The following is a 26,835-nucleotide window of genomic DNA, read 5'->3' as shown; positions in this document are numbered from 1 at the left end:
ATTGTCAGGAATAAATTATACAATAATTTTCCACCGTATGAGCAATCACTACACACAAGTTCATTACTTCAGTTACTTTTTTTTCATTTTTCATATACATTCCTACTTGTTTTTTATTTTCACACTCTGTTAAAGCATTGCAGAGATTACTCTTTTCTCACATCTTCTCGGATAAGGAATTTACCTTTTTTTGACAGTACATTTGAACTTTTTCTTATAATAAAGCCTTGTGTTTGTTAATTGCTTAAAGTACTGGATGTTCCTTATGTTTATGCATTTGTTAACGACAATAATGGTGTAACTACTGTACCATAAATGAGCAGGAGTGTTATTGTTTTCCTGTGTATTGTTTATGCATCAGCTAATGACTTTAAGCACATTACTCAACTAATTTTTTGGGAATGTTATTGTTTTCTGTGCTGTATTGGGTGTTTGAGGGAACACTTTTGAGTTCTGAAATCAATTGGAGATTATACCACGGGAAGTAACAGGAATTTAATTTCTGTCACGAGCTTTTACTTAGGGAGGCATGGTGGTGCAATATCTAGCTGCCTCGTGGTGTTGCAATCCTGGGTTCAGTTCCTGGGGTGCTATTTGTGTGGAGTTTGTTTGTTTTCCTTGTGTTGGTGTGGGTTTCCTCCAGAGGCTCTGGCTTCCTCCCACAGTCCAAAGACATACCGGTAGGTTAATTGGCTTCTGGGAAAATTGGCCTTGGTGTGATTGTGTGAGTGTCTGTGTCTCTGTGTGCCCTGTGATGGACTGGTGTCCCATCCAGGGGAGTGTCCCACCTTGTGCCTGTTGCTTCCCAGGAAAAGCTCTAGGCCACTGTGACCCTGAACTGTGTAAGCAGTTACTGAAATGAATATGATGAAGAGGTTAAAAAATGGGCTATGGAGTTTTCGCTTTAAGAGCACCTTTCAAAAAATGAATTAAGCTTATTAAATGAGGGATTACTGTATTTTGGCTAGAGAAATGGGTAATTTCTATAAGAGCCTTCAGGGAGAAGAGCATGAATACAGTGGCCTGTGTTATAAGAAACAGAGCTTTTCCTAGAGGACACAAAAATGTTACAAGGCCTTCCAGATTTTTCAATACAAACTTATAATTACATAATTTTTCACTTAACTGGTTTAATCATTTTCCAGGGCCAAATGCAGATAACAATTTGGAAGACCTAAAAAATTCTGTGGCAATAGGTCAAATACCTAAATATTTCCCTTGAAAATAGATATAAACCCATTTTGTGTAATAGGAGGAGGTTTGGCTGTGAGTTTGATCCCCATTGTTACTAGCTCTTGTAAACTTGAAATTTCTGTAAAGAATTTAGGTCTATTTGGCAGAGACAGTAGGATATTTTTTATTTTGTATTAAAGAGTATTTTTTCAACTTTATATTGAGAAAAGCTCTTGATGTGTTTTAAGAAGCATGGATCACAATATTTAAAATTTAGGCATTCAGTTACCTTAAAATTTCTGTCTAATAAGCACAAATGGAGTATCCAGCACTTGCTAAACAGTTGTAATAATGTACCATGAGTTGAGTTAGTTATGTATTGTAAACTTTACATAGTTTTAAAGAAGGATACCAGCATTCAAAATATTGAATAATTTAAATAATCTAGTTCATTTTTATTTATTTTAATCATTTAAAAGTATGCTGTTATGACCTTTTAAAAGCTGAAGAACTTTGTTATTAGTTTTGTTACACCTGAAGCTTGTTTTTTTTTCTATTGACCACATTGAAAATGAACTTTTTATTGTCAACCATTTGATAGTTAAGCATAAATGCTAGGATCAAGTTTATTAAATGGGATACTGGACAGTAGTTCAGTGGTATATTAATCAGCAAAATACACAGTATTAATTCTTCTCAATGCATTTAGACAGCTTCCACCAAATGTTCCCTTTATTGTATCTATCCTTGACTATGCGTGCAAGCCACTTCTCAGTGAATGCCTGTCTTGTCCCTATCTGCTCTCTGCACGGAGCTGCCGTCACCACAGCAGAAGGTATTGGGAGCACCAAGACCAAGCTGCACCCAGTGCAGGTACAGTATGACACTCACCCCATCGGTTGAACCTCTTGTTCGGTAACCTGCGTGCTCTAGTAAAGGAAATGTGACTTTGAAACTTTCTCATTGCCAGACTAAATACTGATCTCTTAAAACCAATCACAAAACACAATAGGGCCTTGAGAACTTTGCTCCCCTTTAGCGTCTTTCTAGTGCCTTTCAGTCTGATAAAGTTTATTCTGATATACTGTATATTCACACCCAGGAAGCAGCTTGGCCTTTGTTCGGTTCTTGTTCTGTGTCCAAGAAACCAAATGAAAGAGGGTCATAGATGGTGATGTTCTTGGTTGGGGTAGGCTTATTTTCAAGTAGGAACAGGTAAAGGTTCATTCCATGCTGAAATGTAAAGAGACACAAGGTTTCAGCTGTGGAGCCCTCTTCAGCTGTGTTTTTTTTCTGCTTACTGCTTTAAGTTTAAAGTTATATCTCTACCATTGTTCTGGATTGGGGTCTGTCTCTACAGGAGCGGATTGCGAAGGCCCACGGCTCTCAGTGTGGGTTCTGTACCCCCGGCATGGTGATGTCAATGTACACCCTGCTGAGAAACATTCCAGAACCCACCATGGAGGACATTCGGGAGGCTCTGACTGGTAAAGCTGTTTCTCACAGCCGACAGGAAGGGATGGCAGGAACAAGGACAGATGTGCTGATAATAGCAATCATTCACGACTCACCCACCCGGTTGCTTAGCTACCTTTTTAACCAGACGCACGTATAATGTCCCTTTGAATTGAGAGCTTGACAAATGCTTCAAAACATCAAAGGATGTTCTGTGGCACAGCAGAAGGAAAAAGCATGTAGTTAGCATAATTTAATAACAGTAAGGTAGACTGCAGTATAGCACTAAAAGAAAAAAAGATTTATAGTAAGATTTATAGTACACGTAAAGCAAGGAAAGGTCTTGTGATTTGTGATAATGTAACACATCCCAACCGCTGTTCCACTCCAGGAAATGACTCAAGTCTTGTACAGGTCTATTTCTTGATTCTTCTCACTGCAATTATTGTTGGTGGTAGGCACTGTAGGTGGGGTGTAGGTGTTATTGTCTCACCACAATTGCAGGGATATGGAACAAAATCCCTGAATTTCCTCAGAAACTCTAATCACAATCATTGACATGTGAAGACAATCTGAGATAAGGAGCCAAACCATTTTTATGACTTTTAATGACACTACATTTTAGATAATATAGACAAAATATAGACTGATTAAATAAATATGTGGGCAATAATAAGTATCCAGTGCATTACAGGTATACTATAGTGCTGGTTTATGTGTTCATATTTTGAACTGAATGATTGATTAATTAATGTTCTCCTTTTTGAGAGTTGTATCTTATCATGGATCACTGAAAAATACTGCATATTTCTTTTGTTGAATTCAGGGAACGTTTAAGAGAAATTACTGTTTACATTTGACTTCAAAGCCATTCCCAAAATGTAGCTCTTTTATAATCATATGCCAGAATAATTTTATATAGTGGTTTTAAAAGCAATCTTCTCAAATAATCCTGGACTGCAATCCATTTAAATTGTATGATTTATCATTGTAATGTGTGAGCCTTGTCTTGTGAGCCTAGATCTGGAATTTTAATAGGTTTTGAATCTTGCTTTGGTAATTGTTTCATGTGATACTATTGTATTTGTGTCCACTTGTTGTCAATTCATTCATTGTTAGTCATTATTGTTTCTTATGAACTAAAATCCTTACTCCTACTTCTATTATTAATAATATGATTTTTTCCCATTTTCACTCATAACTACATCTTTAAACCATCTGGTTCCAAATAGAAAAGTGTGACAAAATGGCTCATTGAGTGCACGGAATAGAATATTGGTGGTGTCTTTATGGTGGTCAGGAGGTTTCAAAGAGAGGTATCTTCTCCAGCTAAATGTGTTGTTTCATGTTTTCATATATCCTGACTACCAGAACTTTAGTGTAGTAGCAACTAGTGCATCTCTTTCACATCAGGCATCCTTATCGCACCAGCATAATTGAGTTTTCTAGCTTGTAACACCTGAAGAAGGCTCAACAACCAAAATGTTGGCACTAGGATCTTCCTCTTCTCTTTCTTTTAGGGAACCTCTGTCGGTGTACCGGATACAGGCCCATAATAGATGGATTTAAAACCTTCTGTGGTGTGAGTATTGCCTGAAATAATTGGTAACACAAAACTGACCAATTATTTGATGAAGATGGCCACTTTTTGTGTTGTAAGCATTGAGATAGTGGCAAAGCACTGAGTCTGTAAATCTTCTGCAGTCTGATTATAGTTTAATCAGAAGGCAGGAACATTTAAAAAAAAAAAACCTAATCAAATATAATAATCTAATGTAATTTAAAACTACATTGCTGGATATGGAGCCTGTATAAATCTCATTTTAATTTTCTTTATCTTCAGGCATCAGGATGCTGCCAGGATGAAGAAAGCACTACAGGCTGCTGTCTGGATCAGGGGCCAAACCTAAACCAGATGGACAGTGATGTAAGTCAGATAAGAACATAAGAGCATTCAGTAGAACACAAGAATGATAGTAAAGAGGGGCCTGCCATCTAGCTTTTTAAGTTGTTTAAGTCACTAATTGATCCATGGAACTCATCCAGCTGTTTTCTCAAAAATCTAGGGTACCATCTTCAATAACATTCTATTTGCCTTTTGTATTGCTTGCCCAAAGAAACTAGAAGATAAAAATTATGTCCACATGTAAAAAAATCTTGTAAGTAGCTTCGTCATTGCTAAGTAATTGCCATATTATATTTGTAAGTTATGTTTTTGCTACCTACAGTACATGCAACTCCATATTCTTGTTTACATTAAATATAATTTGTCAGATGTTTGGCCCTTCTTGAATTTTTAGTTTTTTTTTGCAATTTTAATAGTGTATGTCCTGTTAGTGCATTAAAAAGAGTGAGAAAGTTCAATTTAGACTCAAACAGAGAAGTCATTATGCACAGACTCTGACTTACAGGTAGGTCAGATATTGGAGCTGACACTTTGAAGATTCAGTGATTTTCTGTTGTGTCTATGAAAGTCAAACGGTATTATTTCTTCGATGAGGTGAAATTCCAATTGAGAGCTCGGCAAAAAATGTCTCTTGTTACAGAGCAAGTCTTGAGCAGAATGCTGTTTACTTCGGTTGCCCTACTTGCCAGTTACTTCCTGCTAACTTTGTTCCAGGTGGAGCTCAGACAGCAGTTGTTGCAGTCATGTGATTAGTTACTTGTCAGGTTGCCATGGTTGGTGACAACTGGTTGTCCAGCACCTGTTACATCTGCATGGGTGGTGATTAGTCGTGATGTCATCAGGTGTAGCGCCTCCCACAGATATTTTTAGCCCTGTCAGTGACTTTATGAGAGGTGAACTTCTGCCAGAGTTTGAGCGCAGATGTTTCTCACTCTTGGGGTTGTAGATTGAGGCATAGATACAGGGAGTTCATGAATGGAGGAGTCATAATGGACCCAATTTATGTTGCTGCCTCACAGCACTGGAGCCCTGGGTTCGACTGTGAACCTGGGATGCTATCTATGTGGAGTTTGTATGTTCTCCTAGTGATCACGTGGAGTTCCTCCGGGTGCTCCAGTGTCCTCCCATGGTCCAAAGACATACTGGTCGGTTCCTTTGGCTTCTGGGAAACTTGGCAATGGTGTGACTGCGTATGTGTGTCTGTGTGTGTGTCCTGCAATGGACAGGCATCCTGTCCAGGGGTGTAACCTGCCTTGTGCCCATCACTTGGTAGGAATGGACTCTGGCTACCTCACAACTTGAACTGGAAGAAGTGGTTATAAAACAGATGACATTTTAGAAACCCTAACACTTAAAGTGAATGTTTTTGACAGGTGTCCAATGAATTATTCAGAATGAATGATGTCTTACCTCTGGACCCTACCCAGGACCTCATCTTTCCTCCTGAGCTGATGGTAAACTGAATAACTCGCACTGTCCCCATGTTCCAAGAGTGGCATTATTATTTTTTGACAAACTGTCTGTCAAACATAACATGCATAAAGGTAGAGACATTTCAAACCTAATGTACACACAAGGTCACAAACATACCCATCCTGTTAGGTTAGAATTGTAACAGTTAGAATGTTTACAGAACAAGAACCACCCACTTTCTCTCGGGAAGACCCAGAAGACTTTATTTATTCGTTGTTGTTCGGCAACAGTTCTGTTGCTATGTCTTTATCCTCGTTGAACCATCAAAAGTACAACATTTGTTTAATGTTGAGTGACTGAACACGTCACATCTTGCATGACAATGAAGTATTAAAAGAAATACATCTTATACACCAGAGAAACCAATTTAAATAACAAAAACGTACAAATCAGAGGAGGCCATTTTCTAATCTGTTAGGTTTTCAGCTGTCAGATAATTGATATTAGAAGCTTATCCAGATGTTTATTGTAAGAAGCCAGGGAATCAGCTCCAATTATCTAGCTGACCGATTTTTTCCAGACTTCTACATCCCTTTTTGTTGAACAATGCCTCCTTTTATTAGTTCTAAAAACACATCAGAAGTACTTCATGTTTTACTGTTGATCCTGAAAGAGGTCATTTGGGTTGCCTTGGAGATTAGAGGACTTGATTGCCAATATCTTTAAGGATTTTGAGTGCTCAAATCAGGTCATCTTGTAACTTTAACATAGTAAAATTCTTGACTTTATATCTGCCATGATATAAAGTCATGGAAATGTGCCATTTTCTTCACAAGACCTCTTAATTTGATAGTTTTGGGGTCCCCAAAGGCATAAGACTTTGTTTTTGATGAGAAATATAGCGTCAATGACAGAAGAGGAACACAGAATTCAAATCTACAAGATTTTCAACAGTAATAAGTGCTTAAAAAGAATTGTATAAAAGAGAAAGAAAGCATACTTATACCAAACCACTATTTCCATCTTAATACAAATATGCTTTACAATGTCACTATAGAATACTGTAACGCATACGGTCTCCATTGCTTGTGAGAGCCGGCTTACCAGCACGGTGACGCCACCGCCCTTCCCTGTGAATAGCAAGGACTGCAGCCGCCGGGCTGAAGGGAGATTTCCCTTTAGCTCAACTGGCTGGGTCCCTGTTGAGTGATGCCAGAGGCCTGGGTTTGAGTCCCCAAGGGTGGGGGAATGACCTGAGGCAGCAGTGGCGAGGGTGCCCATGTGAACCCCGAAGCATTACAATACATTTCACTATAGTTGCATTGGAGCAAATTCAATAATAACAATTGCTTCTATGGATGAATAACAGAACAACCCAAATCTGAAAGGGAGACATGCTTACTCAGTGGTGGCTCTGTGGCTAAGGATCTGTGCCTGTGACTGGAGGGTTGCCGGTTCAAATCCTATGGCCAGCAGGGGAATCCTGCTCTGTTGGGCCCCTGAGCAAGGCCCTTAACCCTAACTGCTCCAGGGGTGCCATACAATGGCAGACCCTGCTCCTGACCCCAAGCTTCTCTCCCTGTCTGTGTCTCCATGGAGAAAAAGCTGGGGTATGTGAAAAGATGAATTCCTAATACAAGAAATTGTATAGGGCTAATAAAGAAACGTTATCATTATCACATAAAAGAACTTTGCAGACTGTGGAGTGAACATAGAGCAATCTTAACCAAATGGGTTGAGGCCTGCCTTTTTCTCAAGGTGTCTCAATATTACAGAACTGAAGCAGCTTTTCTGAGTGAAAAAAAAAACAGATAAAAATGACATGCTTGCTCTCTGCCAGATATGTAAAAGACATTTTACATGCAGTTATATCACAATGATTATCTTTCTTACATCTTACTTCCAGTTCCTAGTAGCTGTCTGAAGTGTATTGTCATGTATGTTAACAGATATGCCTTTGCAGTAGTTTTCTTTCTTGTGAAGAGATTTAGGTCAGAGTTTAGTGCTGGAACAATGGAATGAGTGGTTCATGGAGACAGAAATCACACATATACTTCTTTCTATCCAACAGCTAATGGCCAAAAAACAAGGTGCCCAGCCACTGTGTTTCCAAGGTAACAGAATTCGATGGATTTCCCCAGTGGATCTTGCAGACCTTCTAGAGCTTAAATCCTTGTATCCTGATGCTCCTCTAGTGATTGGAAACACAACTGTTGGTGGGTGTAAAATGATTTTTACTCTGTTGTGTCTTCTGTTTATCTTTTACATATAGATAGAGCTAACGAACCAACCATGCTCTTTACAAAAACTACTGACAGCTAATGTATCTCCGGTCTATTCAAAATAGAGCTCCAGCTGAATGCACAGTCATTCAGTTACAGTATATAACCATCTCTGGAGTGGACAAAAACTGGGTTTGAACAGCATATTGAGTGATTGAGTGATTAGTTAACCATCATTAAGATGGGGGACCTTTTTATAAGCTGATTTAGGATCAACCATTGTACCTGTGCTCCAGTAGCTGTCCCTTCACACAGGGAGGTTTGGTGCCAACCCATCGTTTTATATTTTCAGCAATGATAGTTCACAAGGGTGGCATGGTGGCACAGTGGTTAACATTGCTACCTTGGAGGGCTGGGCCCCTGGGTATAAATTGGGTTCAGTTGTACATTCTCCCTGTGTTCAAATGGGTTTCTTTCAGGTGACCTTTCAACGACCCTGAATTAGATGAAGCAGATCCAAATTGAATGGATAATTCACCAATATAATTCATGTACAATGGCCTGGTAGTAATATCATTCTAGTTATTTTATAACATATCAGCTAAAATGATGGCAGAGGTATGCACAGTGAAGATCTTGAACTGAAAGGTTAGTGTGTCACATACTGTAGTTGCCATTTTAGTTTGTCTCCCAGCCGTTGGTGCAATAGTTGTATTTGCGTTGGAGCCATTGCACCAGCAAAGTCTGAACTGTATTTTCACTGGGGTCTGTGGCAGTATTGACCGTAGCACAGATATAGAGCTGGAGCTAACCATGTCCTACAACTCAAGACTGGTTGCCCTGGATGGGAGACCTCCTGGGAAAGACTAAGATTTCTGCTGGAAGAGGTGTTAGTGGGACCAGTAGAAGGTGCTCACTCTGCAGTCTGTGTGAGTCCTGATGCCCCAGTATAGTGACGGGGACACCCTACTGGAAAACTCTACTGGTGTTGAAGTCCGAAGTTCTGGCTTTCTGTGGTCATTAATCAATCATGGTCTTCAGTCGCATCACCCAGGTGGGGCTGCACATTGGTGGTGGAGGGGAGTCCCCATTACCTGTAAAGTAAAGTTAAGTGGAGTGTGGCTATATTCTTGTCTCTGTATAAATTAGCCACTGCTGCTATGTCCAGAAACTTTCCCAGATTCATTTTAAGTTTTTAATCTCAAAGAATATTTACTTTTGACAGCATACTCTGTCACCATTATAAGTTTATTGTTTTGGAATCCGAGGTCCTTACTTATCTTGTGCTGCTTACTGCTCTAGCACAAAAATAATTTTAATCTTCAATTCGTATAAATCACAGTCACTCCTTTCCCAACTTTTGAAATCTTTATTAAGTTGAAGTTTCATGGTGGTCAAGCTATTTGGTTTGTTTTGCGGAATTTTTATATCTTCTTTATATTACAAGAATGCCTTGTGTTTGTGAGAGAAATGCATTAAATCTTTCATATGGAATATATATAGAATGTTTTCATTGGTTTATAAACTCAGTAGTCTTTGCACATTGCTGTCATTATCATTATAACAATAAACCCCCTATCACTAAAACATTACAAATGTTTGTAGACTATAAAAAGCTACATGTTTGAAACAAAAACAACCACAGACATATTTTATCTGAGTCAGTAAGGTGATGTTGAATGTTCAAACATTATAGGGTGCGTTTTTTAAAATTACTGTACAGTACTAATAGTGCATTTTATTTGTGAACTTTGTACTACACTGTCTTACAAAAGTAACCAGACTCTGGCACAGTTAATTTTCACATTTTGTTGCTTTTAAGCTTGCAGTCATGACACTGATGGTAAAAATTCATGTTTATAATATACACAAGCTACTCCAAACATTCAAAACAAAAACTAAAAATAAAGAAGTAAAAAAATAATTTATATTAAAAGAAACATGAAAAAGTCTTGACTGCACAAGTACTCAAACCATTTGCTGTTGCAAATCTGAATTTAGTTTTTGCTCACAAAATTACCTTAAGAACCCACACAATCATTTTAGAGGCCTCTGACTGTGTGCCATAATAATAATTTTCAGGATTTCAGAATTTTTCTTTGTGAGTCTTAGTCAGGTAGTGAATTTCCAGCAAGCACTTAACCATGTGAGATAAGGAAGTTTCAAAGCAAGGTAAAGATAAAAACGTTGAAAGTATCAAAGTCTCTGAATATCTCTGAGAACACAGTCTACTCAATCATTAAGAAATGGAAAATGCATCACACCACCCAGACTGCCTAAATTAGGCTGTCCTGATAAACTGAGCAACTGGAAAAGATGGAAACTGGTTAGCAATGCCATAACGAGGCCAATTTCGACTTTGAAAGAACTACACAAAGTTCAATGGCTGAGACAGGAGAAAATGTCCATTAGTCAACAATATCACATGCACTCCATAAAGCTGGGCTGTATGGCAGAGGGTCAAACCCATTTCAAATACTGCATGGAGTGTACAAAACACCTGGCCAATGCCAGCCCTACTGTCAAGTGGTAACAATGTTAAAGTGATAATAATAATTGCTTACACTTATATAGCGCTTTTCTGGACACTCCACTCAAAGCACATTACAGGTAATGGGGACTCCCCTCCACCATCACCAACGTGCAGCATCCACCTGGATGATATGACGGCAGCTGTAGTGCACCAGAAGATGCACCACACACCAGCTATCAGTGGGGAGGAGAGCAGAGTAATGAAGCCACTTCATAGATGGGGATTATTAGGAGGCCATAATTGGTAATGATCAATGGGAAATTTGGCCAGGACACCAGGGTAACACCCCTACTCTTTCCAAGAAACGCCCTGGGGACCACAGAGAGTCAGGACCTGGGTTTTACGTCTCATCTGAAGGACAGTGCCTGTTTACAGTATAGTGTCCCCGCCACTATACTGGGGCATTAGGACCCACATGGACCGCAGGGTGAGCACCCCCTGCTGGCTCCACTAACACCTCTTCCAGCAGCAACCTTAGTTTTTCCAAGGATGTCTCCAATCCAGGTACTGACCAGGCTCACACCTACTTAGTTTCAGTGGGTTGCCAGTAGTGAGTTGCAGAGTGATATGGCTGCTTTTCATCAGCACGGATCTCATGATTGAGGGGAATATAGATGGAGCAAAATGCAGGCAAGTTTTAGAAGAAATCCTGCCTCAGTCTCCTGAAGACATAAAACACAATTGAAAGTTAACCTTTCACCATGACTATGACTTAATGTGCAAGGACATAAGGTAGCTGAACTGGAGGGGCTTACGAATAAAAAAGTGAATATCTTTTAATTCCATCAGCAACCCATGGAAAAACCTGAAAACTGTTGACTATAAGCAGTTTTCCATCAATTTGAGAGAGCCTGAAGAAATTTGCAAAGAACCGGCAAATATTGCACCAAGATGGTGTGCAGAGTTGACAAAATGTTGACAAAAAGAGCAGAGGCTTTAACTGCTGCAGAAGGTGCTACCATCCAATTTTCATGTATCTGAATCAATTTGCGATCAATGTATTTAAGTTTTTTCTCTTCAGCTGACATTAACTGTAACTTACCCTTAGACATCCTCAGTTTGAGCAGGACTTTAATAAAATATTAAGCTTAAAAATGTGCATGCATCAATTTGTAATATCATGAAGCAGGACACTATAGAGGCTGAATACTTTTGCAAAGCACCATATTTTGCCCTGTTTATTTCTAAGACTGCTATTATTTCTAAAAGACCATTTATTTCTAGAGGATTGATAAAAATGCACTGAAAGGACACACATGGGACATCTGGATTTTGTGAAAAGCCTGTATGTTTTATTTTCAACAGGGTTGAATGTGAAACTGAAAGGGGTTTTTCACCCTTTGATAATTGCTCCAGGCAGGATTGCAGAGCTCAATATGATAAAGGAGGGAAAATATGGTAAGTTCAAAACTGTTTTCTAAGACACAAAGGAGCTTGAACCTCAAAAGGAAAGTTCCAACTGATAATTTAAAAAAATACATTTTTATACTACGAGGCACAAGAAACTAAGAGGCAAGCAATAGTATTTTTGCTTTTCCCAAGAGTGGCTATGAGACCTTTAAACAAATATACTTATAGAAGGAGCACAATTTATAATGTAATATGCCCTTTCTATTGTACTTTATGCAATAATGGAAGAAATTCAAGAAGTACAGTAATGTATACCTGTAATGTTTTTTAAATTGGTTCCTCGACATTTGCTTGAGTCTTTACTGTTTCTTTCTGCATGAAAATCTCCCAAATTGCTTTATCGTACGAAAATAAAATTCCTATTTCCTAGCAGTTTAATCCATTTTAGATTTTATGACCTGCAGCCAAATGCTGGATATCACAAGCTTAACATCTGGGTTATTGTGGATTGGGAACAATACAATATGATAATCTTACTACTCCCCTTGTGTTGCCCTGCAGTACAGTATGTACACAAAAAAGGGTGCAGGATATGTCAGCTATATTCAATAGTGTAACTCATGGTGTGTTTTTTAAAGGGCTAACATTCGGAGCTGCGTGCAGTCTCTCTGCCATGAAAGATGAGCTAAAGAGAGCGGTATCTGAATTGGCAGAAGAGAAGACGAAGGTCTTTCAGGCTCTATTACAGACACTCAGTTGTCTGGCTGGGAAACAGATACGCAATATGGCAGTAAGTTTCTCTGCAGTGTTCCCGTTCTTGACTCTAATATTCTAAAATTAGCCATTGCCTTCAAAGTAGCTGTTTTTAGCAGCAGTCATTATTGAGAAATGTGGATTGAATCCAAAATTGAATAGTGTTACTTTTAAACTGGGCTCTTGATTTCAGTCTGGACACAGGCTCACAAAAGGCCTTAATAAAACTTCAGGCCCCATCGTCTCTTAGCTTAATTAATCATTTGCATATATTTTCTTTGGATGTTTGAACACTTACATGTACATTATTATTACCTGCAATGGTCCCTCTTCACATTTTTTTTAAACATTGCCTATAATTGTTGTGGATCCATGTTGGCCACTGGTACAGTTGTCCTTCCAGTTTACTTTATCGTCTCCCCATATAATGCACCAGTTTAAGTATCTAGATTTTTTTAAGCCAGTCAGTGGGAATGACAAAGTAAATTAAGTAGCAACTAGAAACATTTGGCAAGCAGAGTCAGAGAGAAAATGTTAACAGTGACACATATTGATCGACATCAATTCATGTTTTGTTTCTTCAGATGGTCTTGGATTACATAATAACTGCCAGTGCTGATTTACTAGTGCCAGATACTAAGGTTTTTCTTAAGTAACGTACTGTTTTTATCATTTGGTTTTGGTGTTTGAAGTTTACATGAAAATATCTGTTGGTCATTCAGGATTTCCTTATTTTAGTATTCAAATAATTGGTATTCAATATTTCAGTATTCCACAACAAACTGAACAGGTGAAGTAAATTTATATCAGTGCAGTATTGGTTCTATGGTTCCACAAGCAGACGTCCTCAAAATAAGGGCAACGAGTATAAAATATCCCTGAAACAACTACTGTAGAGGTAAAGAGTTCTGTTCACCTTTGCTTTTTTATTTGTTAGAAAAGTTCTATTTTTAGTTTTATTAAATTGCAAGGAAACTTCTAAGATCCTAAGATGTTTTTTGTTGTGGTTTATTATACAAATTCTTTCCTTTCTCCTTTAAACCGAGGGGGGTAAATCGTTTGTTACAATAGAGTTGCACTGTTGACAAAAACACAGTATTCATGAAGCAATCAGTCCCACAATTCTCTGAGAAATAAGATATATTTAGATCCAAAGCATCATCATTAAATCTCAATATTTACAATTCTGGCATCCCAGACATGTTCTGTTTGGACTAAATATCAGTCTATGTTTTCTAGGTTTCAAATTCCAGGTGCAAATCTTCTGTTTGTACTAAATATTGGTCTATGTTCTCTAGGTGTCAACTTCCAGGTGCAAAACTATTATTATTTGTGATGTTATTTAATAAAGAGCAAGAGTATGGTAGGACTCTTGATAGGAAGTGAATTACTGCTGTGTTTATTCTCCACCATAAACACTTTGCAGTAAAAGTAATACACAAACCTCTTAAAATGTTCATCCACTTCCTAGTCATGGACTAAAAACCCTGTGCTGGTATACTGTATGTTAAGAAAGTGAGGTCATGCTTGTTAAAGCTTCTTCAAAATACCATAAAATAAAACAGATGTCTCCACTTGAAAACCAACTCTCATTATCCACATGTTGTTGTGAAATATTCATTGGTTACAATTTGGCCTCATGAAATAATGATAATGCTGTTAGTCTCATAGGTTCTTGATAGCTTTAAACCGTATTCTGTTGCTCATTATCAGACCCTTGGGGGAAATATTCTGAGTGCCATCCCAAAGTACGACCTCAACAGTATCCTGGCAGCTGCAGACTGTACCCTCCTGGTTGTATCCAAAGGTAAGTTTCTGTCTGAGTTTAATCCAACTAACTATATATAATATATAAAGGTAATTATAGGTAATTTACTGAAGTTCTCTCTGTTTATTTTTTTCTGCACTTGTTTACAGTCATTTAAGGGTCTGAAGTACAATAGAGCAACTAATAAAATCTGAAGGCTCGTTCATTGTTGAAGCAAATTGTGTAATGGGACAAGGAGGTTTGGAGCTGTGATCATAACATTTGCTCTGCACACATGAAACAGTATTATTCACTAATTCGTTAAATGTATAACATATTGGTTCTAAAATTCCTGAGAACTCTTTACCCATGTTAGAAGTTGTTGGTTAGGATGTCGTAATACATTGATTGGTTTATGAAGAGGGTGGAAGGTGGCGCAGCAGTTAACATTGCTGCCTCACCACTCTTGGGCCCTGCGTTCAATTCTTGGGGTGCTGTCTGCGTGGAGTTGATGTGTTCTCCCCAGGTTTATGTGAGTGTCCTCCGGTAGGCTAATTGGCTTCTGTAAAGTTGGCCCTTGTCTGAGTGTGCGCGTGTTTGCATCTGTGTGTTCCCTGTGATGGACAGGCACTGGTTGCTGGGATGGGCTCCGACTCCCCTGCAACCCTCTATTGGATCAGCAGTTTAGAAAATTGATAAATGCAATTCAATAAGCAAGGGCAGCACTTATGTTTGCAGCGTTAGATCGAACCATTTACAAATAATTGGATTAAATGCCATTTGTATTTCTGTGTTCTGTGCTTAACACATATTTTTTACAGAAGAGAAAAACAAAAGGCGCCTTGGACAAACTGATGGACTTAACATGGAGTGATTCAGTTATAAATGCAAAATACGATTCAGTAAAGTTATCAATGCGGAATACTGAAAGTCAGTTTTGCATGTGGTGGATCTATGCTATTAGATACACATGGTTATTGTCATAATACTGAAATAGATCGCGAACCATAGTTCACAGTAGCAGTAGCTCTGCAGGAATGCAATAATCAAGGGGCAGACCACATGCCCTGTTTCCTAAACACATTTAAGATTTTTTAATGAGTCTTAAATAGAGCCAGATCTTGAGAGCATGGTAGCTTTGAGGGAGACGGTTTCCTCTGAGTAATCCATATTCATTAAGTAATATGAAGATAAGGAAGCAATGGGAGGAAGTCATTTGGCCAGTCTTGCTTATCAGTCAGCTAAGTGAAATTAAAATTTCATCCAACTGTTTTTTAAAAGTGCCCAGAGTATAGGTTTCAACTACCTGATTGCAAAGCCTGTTGTTTCCTATTTGTAGACCTGAATGAATTCCCCTTTAGCTCCCAACTGTGATCCTGGATCTTTGTTTCACTAATAATTGTGAACTGTTACTCTGGATTAATGCTATATATATCCCCTTTGGCTCTCTCTGAATCAAATATCCTGTTAAACCTCTGTATTCTAGACTTAAGAGATTTATTTAATTTAACCTGTCGCTGTATGATAATCACCCGAGACTCACAGATTCTCAGTAACCATTCTAGTTGCTTTTCTCTGAACTCTAAAGATTACTGTATTTTCTCGTGGTCAGTGACCAGAGCTTCTCAACAATCTAAAGATCAATGTTTTCAGATCTAATTAGTCCATTGTAAAACTGAAGCATTACTGTCCTGGATTGACATTCCACACTTTTTGCATTCCCCATTCCATTTGCTTTTTTCATTCTTCCCCAGTTTGTGTTGATGATAACATAAAAAAAAATCTTCTCCCCAAGATGCATCCCTTTTGTGTGCAGTTTCCTGCCATTTCAAATCACCCATGTGACATGTATAATGCTACATGCTACATGACATGTATATTGCTACTTCCAGTGGGGATCACTTTGTTTTTACATGCCTGCTGAATCCATGGTTGTGTTTCTCTCTTTTTAATTCCCATGACTCTATTTTCATTTATCACTCCTACTCTTTTAATACCATCTGAAAACTTAACTAGTTTGATAGCTATGACAGAATCAGAATCATTGACATTGACCAGAAAGAGAAATGACCCCTGTACACCAGTTTACATCTGTCCAACTGGATGGTGTGCCCCTTAACATGGAGCTTCATTTCCTGCTTGTTTGAACCAGTTCTTGTGGATACCTTATCTTGGATTACTCTGGCTCTTAATCTTGGAATCTCTTCTGAGGCACCTTATCATCAAGTGAATTACATTTTAAATGTATGACATTGTGTGCTTTAGTTTTATCTATAAGCCTCACTGCTTGTTCAAAGAATTGTAGGAAGGTAATTAGAAATGACCTTCCCTTCCTTCATTCCTGCTGTGTGTCTCTTAAAATGTCATTGTTTTCCAAACGTTTTTGCTAATTTAGCTCTATCATTCCTTCCCAAAACCTTACATGTAACATATGTAAGAGCTACTGGTCTATAATTTCCTGGTTCAGTTCAATGTCCTACATTCTCCGATCTGGTCCTAATGTGAGCGAGCCTTAATCTGTTTCCTTGGGTATTGATGGGAAATTTGTGGCCGGTTGGTTAGCTGTTTTCTTAGCCACCTTAGCCCATGTAGGGCAGTCATATAAAAAATACCCAATGGTTATTCCATTATGTTATCTATTGAGCAATGGATAAATTTTACAGTGTCTTAATCTCTACACTCTTTGTTTAGAAGAAATGTCTCTTGCCCAGGATCAAAATCTTCCTGAAACAGAAATGTAGTGTTCTGAACATCTCAGTCAGATCTTCCCCAAAAGTTCCTTTGTTCTGGGCTCATTTGTTCGCAGCAGTCCTACATGATGCACCCTCTGACATCTAATCTATGGACTTGACTTTGTTTCGTCTAGGTGGGTCACGAGAGATTCGGCTAAATGAAGAATTCTTCACAGGATTTGGGAAAACTACCCTCAAGCCAGATGAAGTTCTTCTTACAGTCCATATACCTTACTCCAGAAAGGTACAGTATGACAACAAAGCCACTTATCCAGTTTCTAAATTGGTATCATTCAAAACTCCTTACTGGGATGAGAAAGAGAATGGATAGCTCAATGCAGTGACCAAGAATCACATTCCTGCAGATTGTAGAGGCATCAAACAATTACCAAGTACTTGGATCATGGAAGAAAATGTAAAATAGGATATATTTGAATAGTTCAGGTGGGTAGCTGCGTCAGCATGCGTAGGCTGCAAAGGAACAAGTAATAGGTTTATTCCATGCTGAAAAAAAGGAGAAAGAAAATACCTGAAGAAGGCTCCACGGCCGAAACGTTGTGTTTTCTTTCTTCTTTTTTTCAGCATGGAATAAACCTATTACTTGTATATTTGAAAAGTGCCTTAATAGAGCTAAGAATCCAACACAAAGGAATGAACCCATGTCTGTGTTTTGATGCAGTGGGAGTTTGTATCGGCATTCCGCCAGGCCCAGCGCCGGGAGTTTGCCTTTTCCATTGTGAACTCGGGAATGAGAGTGGTTTTCGAAGAGGGCACCAATGTTGTGAAATCACTGAATATCTTCTACGGAGGAGTGGGCCCTACCTTGATTAGGGCCAGCTACACATGCCAGGAGCTGGCTGGAAGGTAATTTAGGAAATATCTCAAAGCCTTTCCTGGTTGTTTTTAACTTATCTTTCACATTTCTGATGAGCTCCTCATTTAGGTCTGCCTTAACTGAACTCTCTTTGCAATATGTATTTTGTTTCAATGCATTTTGTTCTATAGAATAGAGCCATTGTTGTAGTACACACGTACAAATAGCAGAGTTTTCCTAGGAAGATTAAATGCTGTTGGCTCTTCTTGGATGGCATCTGGGTTTCTAGTCTACTGAAAACAAATGTGATGAGTTGCTGAGCCATAAGGGGCTCTTCATGGGGCATTACACTATTAAGAGTGATCCGTGCGGTGGCTATATTGGGAAACATGGATGTGAGTTTACTTTTATTGTGACTTTTTGTGATTTGAGAGTTCATGCGCTTCATGCTCTGAAGGAGAAGGTGTTCATCTACTGTAGTGAAGCAGCGTGCCAGCCAACTGCTACTGACCGCTGTGTGCCCACCTGTGGCAGAAGGAGAAGAGCTATTCCTACAATCCCTGGGGATTGTACTTTGGGCTTCAAAGTGTGGCATTACATGGGGACGTGCCTAGTGTGGAGGGAAAAGCAGTGACACCTCTGAAAGGGGGAAGTTTACACCGACAGTCCCAGAGGTGATCACACCCGCCTAAGGTGTTCATTTTCTTTTTCTTTTTTCGCCTGTCCTGTTGTGCAGTACCACCGTGGCCAGGTTGTTCCTCTTTCACATCGCCTGTCCCGTTGTGCAGTACCACCGTGGCCAGGTTGTTCCTCTTTCACATCACCTGTGTTAAGCCACGCCCCTGGAGGACTGGGCGTTCCACCTCGCATTCCAGCACTGTTCCCAATTAGCCCATTTACCCCTGCCTATTGAATGCTGATTCACAGTGTCCACTGTGCTCAGTATTAGGTTTTGTCCTTGCTAGAGCCACAGTACTCTGACTCTCGTTTAAGAATTACTTTTGGCTTCCTGACCCTGGTTTGTTCTCACTACAACTACGTCTCCTGGTTTTGGTTTTGGTACTTCAGTTCTCGTTCTGGTTTTGACTCTCGGCTTCCTCACGGCTTCCGGCTCCGCTTCTGGTTTTAGTACTTTTGCGCTGGCTTGTTTATCTTCGGCTTACGGACCTCTGATTGTTCTACTGGCTACGCCTTTGGAGATCACCCTGGTTTTCTGCATAGGGTCCTCACTACATTTCCTAACAACCTGTCCCACTGTGAAGTACCACTGGCTGTTTTTTTCCAAAAGTTTTATTTTATTTTTGGCCTTACGCATCCTGCTCTGCCAGACTGGACCCCGTTAAAAAGGGTCAGTCCAGTCTGGTCACTGCTGTGCTAGCGGTTCTTTTTAGAGCCCGTTAAATAGGGTAAGCCCAGTCTGGAGGTCACGAGGCACAGCAGTACACTTTCTTTTTGCTTTATTTTTCACCTTTTTTGTATTATTTTTGGTCCCTGCTAACCTCATACTGGTGCTTCCGTCCCCTCACCCGGCTGCTTTGACTTTTTACCAGTGCTCCCACTCTGCACTGTCACAGCTGTATTACATGCAATTTGTTTTTTTAGTATTTAGATTTTTGCCTTTTTCGTGTGATTCCTGACTTTCCATTTTCTTGGGAATTCTTTGACTATTTTTAAATCTCATCTAAAAACTTTTTGTGCTTTGGCTTTTCGTCTCTGTGAGTGGTAGTGCTGTATTGCATGCGAATGCTTTCAAGTAATTAGGGTTTTGCGGTTTTATGTGATTCCTAACTTTCTATTTTTCTTTCACAATGACGCTACTGTAGGGGGTCTATTATATGGTGAAAAGTTTGAGACTTTGATCATAGTAATACTTTCTTTTGTATGATGGGATTAATAAGATTTGCGCCCAGAAACTATACGCACCTAAAGTAACATTATTAATACACTCTGTTGTATAAAAATAAATTTTTATTGTGATTGCTAGACTCACAACTGGCAACCCACTGAAGCTCAGCAGGTGTGAGCCTGGTCAGTACCTGGATGGGAGACCTCCTGGGAAAAACTAAGGTTGCTGCTGGAAGAGGTGCTAGTGGGGCCAGCAGGGGGCACTCCCCCTGTGGTCCATGTGGGTCCTAATGACCCAGTAGAGGGGACGCTATACTGTAAACAGGCGCCGTCCTTCAAATGAGACGTTAAACCGAAGTCCTGACTCTCTGTAACCCCACTGTCCTGGCCAAATTTCCCATTGGGAGGCCCTTACCAATCATGGCCTCCTAATAATCCTCATCTATGAATTGGCTTCATTACTCTGCTCTCCTCCCCACTGATAGCTGGTGTGTGGTGAGCGTTCTGGCGCACTATGGCTGCTGTTGTATCATCTTGGTGGGGGCTGCACATTGGTGGTGGTGGAGGGGAGTCCCCATTACCTGTAAAGTGCTTTGAGTGGAGTGTCCAGAAAAGCGCTATATAAGCGTAAGCAATTATTATTATTATTATTTCTATTAGATTTGCAATTGTTTGTAAAAGAAAGAAGGAGAGAAACTTCTCAATGCATAAAAGCCTCAGGATCCAAGAGGTTGCTGTTTATCCATATTTTTTGTTTTACTTGCCCTTGATGCTTACCTTCCCATTTATGCTTTAATAAACAAAACTGTAAATATGGAGATGACAAATTAAAAACACAGACCTTACCTTTGGGGAAAGCACAGATGTCATGCAAGAAGAGCCAACAGCAATTGTTCTTTGTAAGAAAACTTTAAGTTGTGCACTACAACAATGACTTAATTCTATAGAACTGTCATTATTCTGTCCTAACATTCACTACGATAGCCTGGTTTGATATCCCGGATACACACACAATAAGAAGGATTGTGCAGGTTGCCAGCAAAATTCTTGGTGTACAACAATTACAGCTTTGAGACATCTATGAGCAAACAGCGCGGACAGCCAATATAATCATTGACTGTCATGATCACCCCTTACAAAGTGAATCTGAGGTCCTTCCATTGGGGTGTTAATTTAGACTGCCTGGATTCAAGAGCAATAGAACTTAGTCATCTTTTATTCCCACAGCTTTTAACCTGCTCAATTTGGACATTTGACTGTATCATCACTATATCTATAGATTTATTTTCTTTCTCATTATACATCTGTTGAATGTATTCTGTCATGATTTATGTCTTCTGTCTGCAAAGCGAGTTTCCCATGTGGGACAATAAAGTAAGGGCAGTAAGTTGTTCTATTTGTGAAACGTTTTATGGCATTAGCCAAAAATGATTTGTTCCTTTTGTGACCTGGTCTGGTGAGACACACAGTGACACATTTGGCACGGTGTCCCCTCTCTGCTCCCTGGCTGAGCCTGTGGTCTTGTCTGCTGGTAGGCTCTGGGATGAGAAGACTCTGCAGGAGGCCTGTCGTCTGCTCGGGGAGGAGATCTCTCTCTCTCCCTCTGCTCCTGGGGGCAGGGTGGAGTTCAAGAAGACCCTTACTCTCAGCTTCTTCTTCAAGTTCTATATGCAAGTCTTACAGAAGCTGAAGAATAGGGTAATTTGTTTCAATTGCGTTTCACTGGTAGGGTGAGGTCCTGCATTGTGCATCTTTACCGTATTAAAGGAAAAAGAAGATTTGATGTGAGCACCACAGGGTTAGATGTGCACCATTTATTACTTACTTTCTTGTACAACTCAATGTGCTTTATTTCCTAATAATGTACATACTGTACTGTAGAGGTAAATGTACTTTATTACTTTATTATTGTATCAATATCTCATAAATCAGGTGGTTGCATGCAAGCTTTCACAGCATCGCATTGCATTTAAATAATCCATCCATGCACCTTCTGTACCATCACAAAATGTACAGTACATACTGTATACAGTGCCTTGCAAAAGTGTTCAGAACCTTGCGTAGGTTTCACATTTTGTTGCTTTCAAGCTTGGGGTCATGACACTTTGAAACAGCAATTAATATCCATTATATACACACACACATGCAAAGCAAACTTTTAAAGCAGTAAGAGATTTACTGTTTTTAAAAATGAAAACTGGTGGCATTTTTTTCCAAGGAATTATGGGAGAGTGGAACATGCTACTGAGCCATCTTGTTAAAGCCAAGTCAGGCTTCTTTCAAGAAACTGCTGGATGGCATCCATGAATCTTTTACAGTAGTTACTAACTATCAAAGAGGTTAGATGACCCCAAAATGACCTTTTTTATGTTCTTAAAACATTACAGCTTGTGCAGACATTTAACAAATCAAATACAACCAAGTACATACAGTAGTGATACATGTAGGGTGATCAATCAGATGAATCACACAGGTGATCCTGAGCTACAGGAAGCTACACATTAGAGGGATGTACTGTAGGTGTTTATGTGGAATTTTCTATGTCCTCATAAAGACAGAATGCTTGTGCACATAAGTATGGAGTTTAAATCAAGGGAACATAAAATCAAACTTGAGACCTTGCTAAGAACTTAATTAGAATATTAATTCAATTTTTGTCATCATACCTCCTCATACTGTACCTCAAGAAGGTATTACATCTTTAGGCTAAATCTAAACATCCAAATGAGAAAGGAAGCACAAATGGCCTCTCCTTGCTTACAGGCTTTCTTGTGTTTTAAAGTTCATGTTTTTTCTTACTATCTCTGTGCTTGATGCAGTAGAAAAGCTGATATCCAGCCATCAGCTTAGGATACACTTACATTCTGTGATAATTAATCAAATGGATGGATATTGGACCTTTTCTTTGTGTAAAAAATGTTAATTGTTCACCATGAGTTGAAAAATACATTATTTAAAGAGTTGTAGAAGTATGCTTATGTGGAATAAATATGTTCACTGGATTCCAGTTGCTTACTGTTTCGGGAATATAACTGTAGTATTCCCTCTCCAGGAAGTGTATATTCTGGAAGATGTTGCTGTCTAATTTATAAATAACAGTATGTAAATTCCTTCTTCTTGTTCTACAAGAACCCAATGCAATGTACTAGTTATTAAATCCACTTGGGTTTTTCTTCAGGATTTGTGTGTCGAAGATCTGCCTCCTGAATATCTTACCGCTCTCAAGTCTTTTAAGAATGAAGTGCCACAAGGACATCACTCATACCAGGTTTGTTTAAGAGAAGAATGTCTCAAAATATTTTCAGATGATAATTGTCACAAAAGGATACGATACAAAGAGTATGAAAATGAAGATGTAATACACCGTACACATGAATGAGAGCAGACCCTCTTCTTCATATGTTTTCTGATGTTGCACCAGGTAGTTAAAGCCACACAGCCTTTAGATGACCCCATTGGACGGCCCAGCATGCACCAGTCTTCCTTCAAACAGGCAACAGGGGAGGCAGTTTACTATGATGACATTCCCAGCATCACTGGGGAGCTCTTTCTCTTCATGGTGACGAGCACCAGACCTCATGCCAAGATAATGTAAGTGCTACCTTGTAAATCTCAAGATCCTAAACTTTCTATCTATTCTAATCTATTCATCCATTTCCTAACTGCTTTATCCAATACAAGGTAGCGGCACAGCTGAGGCCTATACTAGCGAGCAACGGGCACAGGGCGGGATACACCCTGGATGGGAAGCTATTCCATTGCAAGGCACACACAGCAAAAAACACACACACAACCAGAAGCCATTTAACCTACCAGCAATGCACGCTTTTGGACTGTTGTTAGAGAACGTAGTACCCAGCAAAAGCCCACATTAACATGGGAAGAATAGACAAACTCCGTGCAAATATTATATGCAGCTTAATCTTCATTTCCTAAAACTGTTGAGGCAATTGAAACTGTTACTTTCACTAGGGAAAGTAATCACATCAAGAGTGGAAGTGGGCACTGCAGCTATGTGCCTTGGTGTAGAAAGCTTTACGGTATATTTCTATGGTATAATTAGGATGGTGTGAATTAAGCATTAACGGAAATTACACTAGCGATCCTAGAATATATAAACCCACCACTCGTTTATCAGATCACAGCAAATATAAGACACTCAACCTAAAAAAGCTGTCATACACATAAAAGCAAGTTTGAGAAAGAGCAGGAAATGATTAATGTACGGACTATTATTTATGTTAAATAAAAGGGGTCATTTTAATTTCACGGAAGCTAATAAAAAAGGATAGGAGTAATTACTCCTTCTTGATGGAAACCACAATACAACACGTTTCATCTACATTTTGTATTTATCCTTTTGAGTTGCTTCACATCGTATTGCGTGTTTCCTGTGCGTGTGACCACTTCAGTTATTGTCAATCCAGCTAACTCTTCCCAAATTAACTGATATCTGAATAGATGTGTTTCATAGCAATCAAGAGTTGTCTATCAGGCTGTGATTCTGACTTCTCTCCACTACAGACTTCCAGCTAGAAACCATTTTTACTAGCACAGCTAAGAACGTTTGTAAAAGCAACTTAAGATTGAAACATTCAGGTGGTGAAAAATGCAATCATACCGAAACATAATTTGCAGTTCCATATTCTACTTATTTAGTAGCAGGGTGGTTAGAATTGATGCCTTGCAGGGCTGGTGTCCTGTGTTCAATTCCTGGGGTGTGATCTGCAAGGAGTATTCCCTTGTGTACGTGTGACTTTTCTCCAGGTGCTCTGGTTTCCTCCCACAGTCCAAAACATATTGGTAGTTGAGTTATTTTCTGGGAAAATTGGCTCTGCTGAGAATGTGCATGTGTCTGTGTCTATGAATGTGCCCTGTGATGGATTGGTGTCCCATCCAGGGTGCATTCCGCCTTGTACTCAATTGCTTGCCAGGATAGGCTCCGGCTCCCCCTCCATCCTGTATTGGATAAAGCAGTTAGAAAATGGATGGATGAATGGATATTCTACTTATTGATATTTGGTGGTGTTAATGGCAGAATTTTTTCTAACCATATATATGTACCCGACATTTATTGTACAACATTAAATTATGCATTGATAGTAACTAGGCAACTATTGAGCTGCTTTATTCACCCAGGGTGTTTGTGTGATTCTAAAGTGTGTTCCTATATTTCATTGGCCGGCGGTATCATGACTCAGATCCATTGATGCTTCAGAAGCGGTCAGTGTGCCAGGGGTGGTTACTTTCCTGTCAGCCAAAGATGTTCCAGGAGTCAACAGGAGGCTGTGGTTTAATGAAGTGGAGGAACTCTTTGCTGAGGAGGAGGTACTGCCTGCTCTACATACCAATGCACCGTGGGTTTAATGAGATCAAAGTTTCTCTTTGCTTGTCCAGGAGAGCCACAGACTGATGTGTTTAGTTTTTTGCCAAGTTTAATTTTGTAAACCATGATTGGCTCAAGTAGTTAGCCTAGGGCTTGGGACATGGGAGTGTGTGTTAAATCTGAATTGTTCAGTCATCTGGATGTGTTGGCTGTTGGATACTGTAAACTATCAACAGCTGGGCAGTGTTATAGTATTTCACAGTTGAAAGTCTTTAATGTGGCAGCAGTGGTCTTATGGTTATACAATCAAGTGACAATGCTGAATTAGGTTTGTTACTGTATGTCATCATGCATCCAATTACCAACATGAATTAGAATGAAAGTTGCAGTCCTGTATTGTGCACCACCGAACCATCACATAGACCACTGAGGATCAGTCAGCTTATTTGCACTTCTCGGATAAACGGATTCTGTATAATTTGTTACTTTTGTTCTTACCTGAACAAGACTAATGCTTGTTTTTGAATTTCCACATTAGCATTAGACTGACGTTAAAATACTATAATTTTTTTAATGTTCTATGCCAATTTTCAATACACAGACTTTTGCTTAATTATAATAATAATTCCTTACACTTATATAGCGCTTTTCTGGACTCTCCACTCAAAGCACTGGGGATCCCCTTCATCACACCAATGTGCATCCATGGTAACGCCCCCCTGTTTGTCACCTGCCCTGATCCTCGTCTCCTCCCCATTGTCCTTCTCCACTTACTTCCGGATTATACCGTCTGCATAGGGCCCTGAACTAAGCATCGTACCGTTATCACTGGGGATGAGAACAGAGTGATGAAGCCAATGCAAAGATGGGGATTATTATTAGGAGGCCATTACCTTGATTGGTAAAGGCCAGGGGGAAATTTCAGGATGCCAGGGTAACACCCCTACATTTTTTCGAGAAAGACCCTGGGATTTTTAATGACCACAGAAAGCCAGGACTTCGGTTTTATGTCTGATCCAAAGGATGGCACCTTTTTACAATATAGTGTTTTCATCACTATACTGAGGCATTAGGACCCACACAGACTGCAGGCTGAGCACCCCCTACTGGCCCCACTAACAAATCTTCCAGAAGCAACCTTAGTTTTTCCCAGGAGGTCAATGCTGATAGCGTTATGAGTTACACATTTCCTTAAAACATCCGCCATACATTCCAACGGAACCATACAAGGTTGTGTCCATGGGATTAAAGAATATCACTAACATTATTCCAGGATTCCAATAAAATCGATTTTTCCACAGTCTATATTTAAAGATAGATGTATATATGTTGATGCATGTTGATCCTATGCCTGTAGGTGACCTGTGTTGGGCAGATTATTGGAGCCATTGTAGCAGACACGAGAGACCAGGCCAAGAGAGCAGCAGAGAGAGTGAAAGTTACCTATGAGGATCTGACCCCTGTCTTCTTCACTATTGAGGTTCACATCCGTCACTTCTTCAGCTCCCACAGGACCTGAGCAAATGTGCTCCAATTATTTTTAAACTAACCAGAATGTATATAGGT

At 39.4% G+C, this 26,835-nt stretch overlaps 1 protein-coding gene across 2 annotated transcripts in view; it reads left to right on the top strand.

The window, feature by feature from the left end:
* Positions 1 to 26,835, top strand: part of aox5 (aldehyde oxidase 5) — a 52,643-nt gene that overhangs the window by 6,778 nt on the left and 19,030 nt on the right. The window contains exons 4-19 of one of the 2 annotated variants that reach the window (XM_006636777.3): positions 1,938 to 2,046; positions 2,534 to 2,660; positions 4,149 to 4,210; positions 4,472 to 4,555; positions 5,908 to 5,988; positions 8,019 to 8,163; positions 12,008 to 12,100; positions 12,691 to 12,842; positions 14,519 to 14,612; positions 17,419 to 17,528; positions 17,964 to 18,148; positions 21,479 to 21,641; positions 23,122 to 23,211; positions 23,365 to 23,534; positions 25,145 to 25,271; positions 26,627 to 26,749. In XM_006636777.3, coding sequence (XP_006636840.2) covers positions 1,938 to 2,046; positions 2,534 to 2,660; positions 4,149 to 4,210; positions 4,472 to 4,555; positions 5,908 to 5,988; positions 8,019 to 8,163; positions 12,008 to 12,100; positions 12,691 to 12,842; positions 14,519 to 14,612; positions 17,419 to 17,528; positions 17,964 to 18,148; positions 21,479 to 21,641; positions 23,122 to 23,211; positions 23,365 to 23,534; positions 25,145 to 25,271; positions 26,627 to 26,749 — 1,915 coding nt within the window. 2 annotated transcript variants of the gene reach the window in all.

Source organism: Lepisosteus oculatus, chromosome 12 (genome assembly GCF_040954835.1).
Source record: "Lepisosteus oculatus isolate fLepOcu1 chromosome 12, fLepOcu1.hap2, whole genome shotgun sequence".
NCBI classification, from domain to species: domain Eukaryota; kingdom Metazoa; phylum Chordata; class Actinopteri; order Semionotiformes; family Lepisosteidae; genus Lepisosteus; species Lepisosteus oculatus.
Note: the sequence above shows the minus strand (reverse complement) of the source record. Positions and strands in the feature narration are given on the sequence as shown.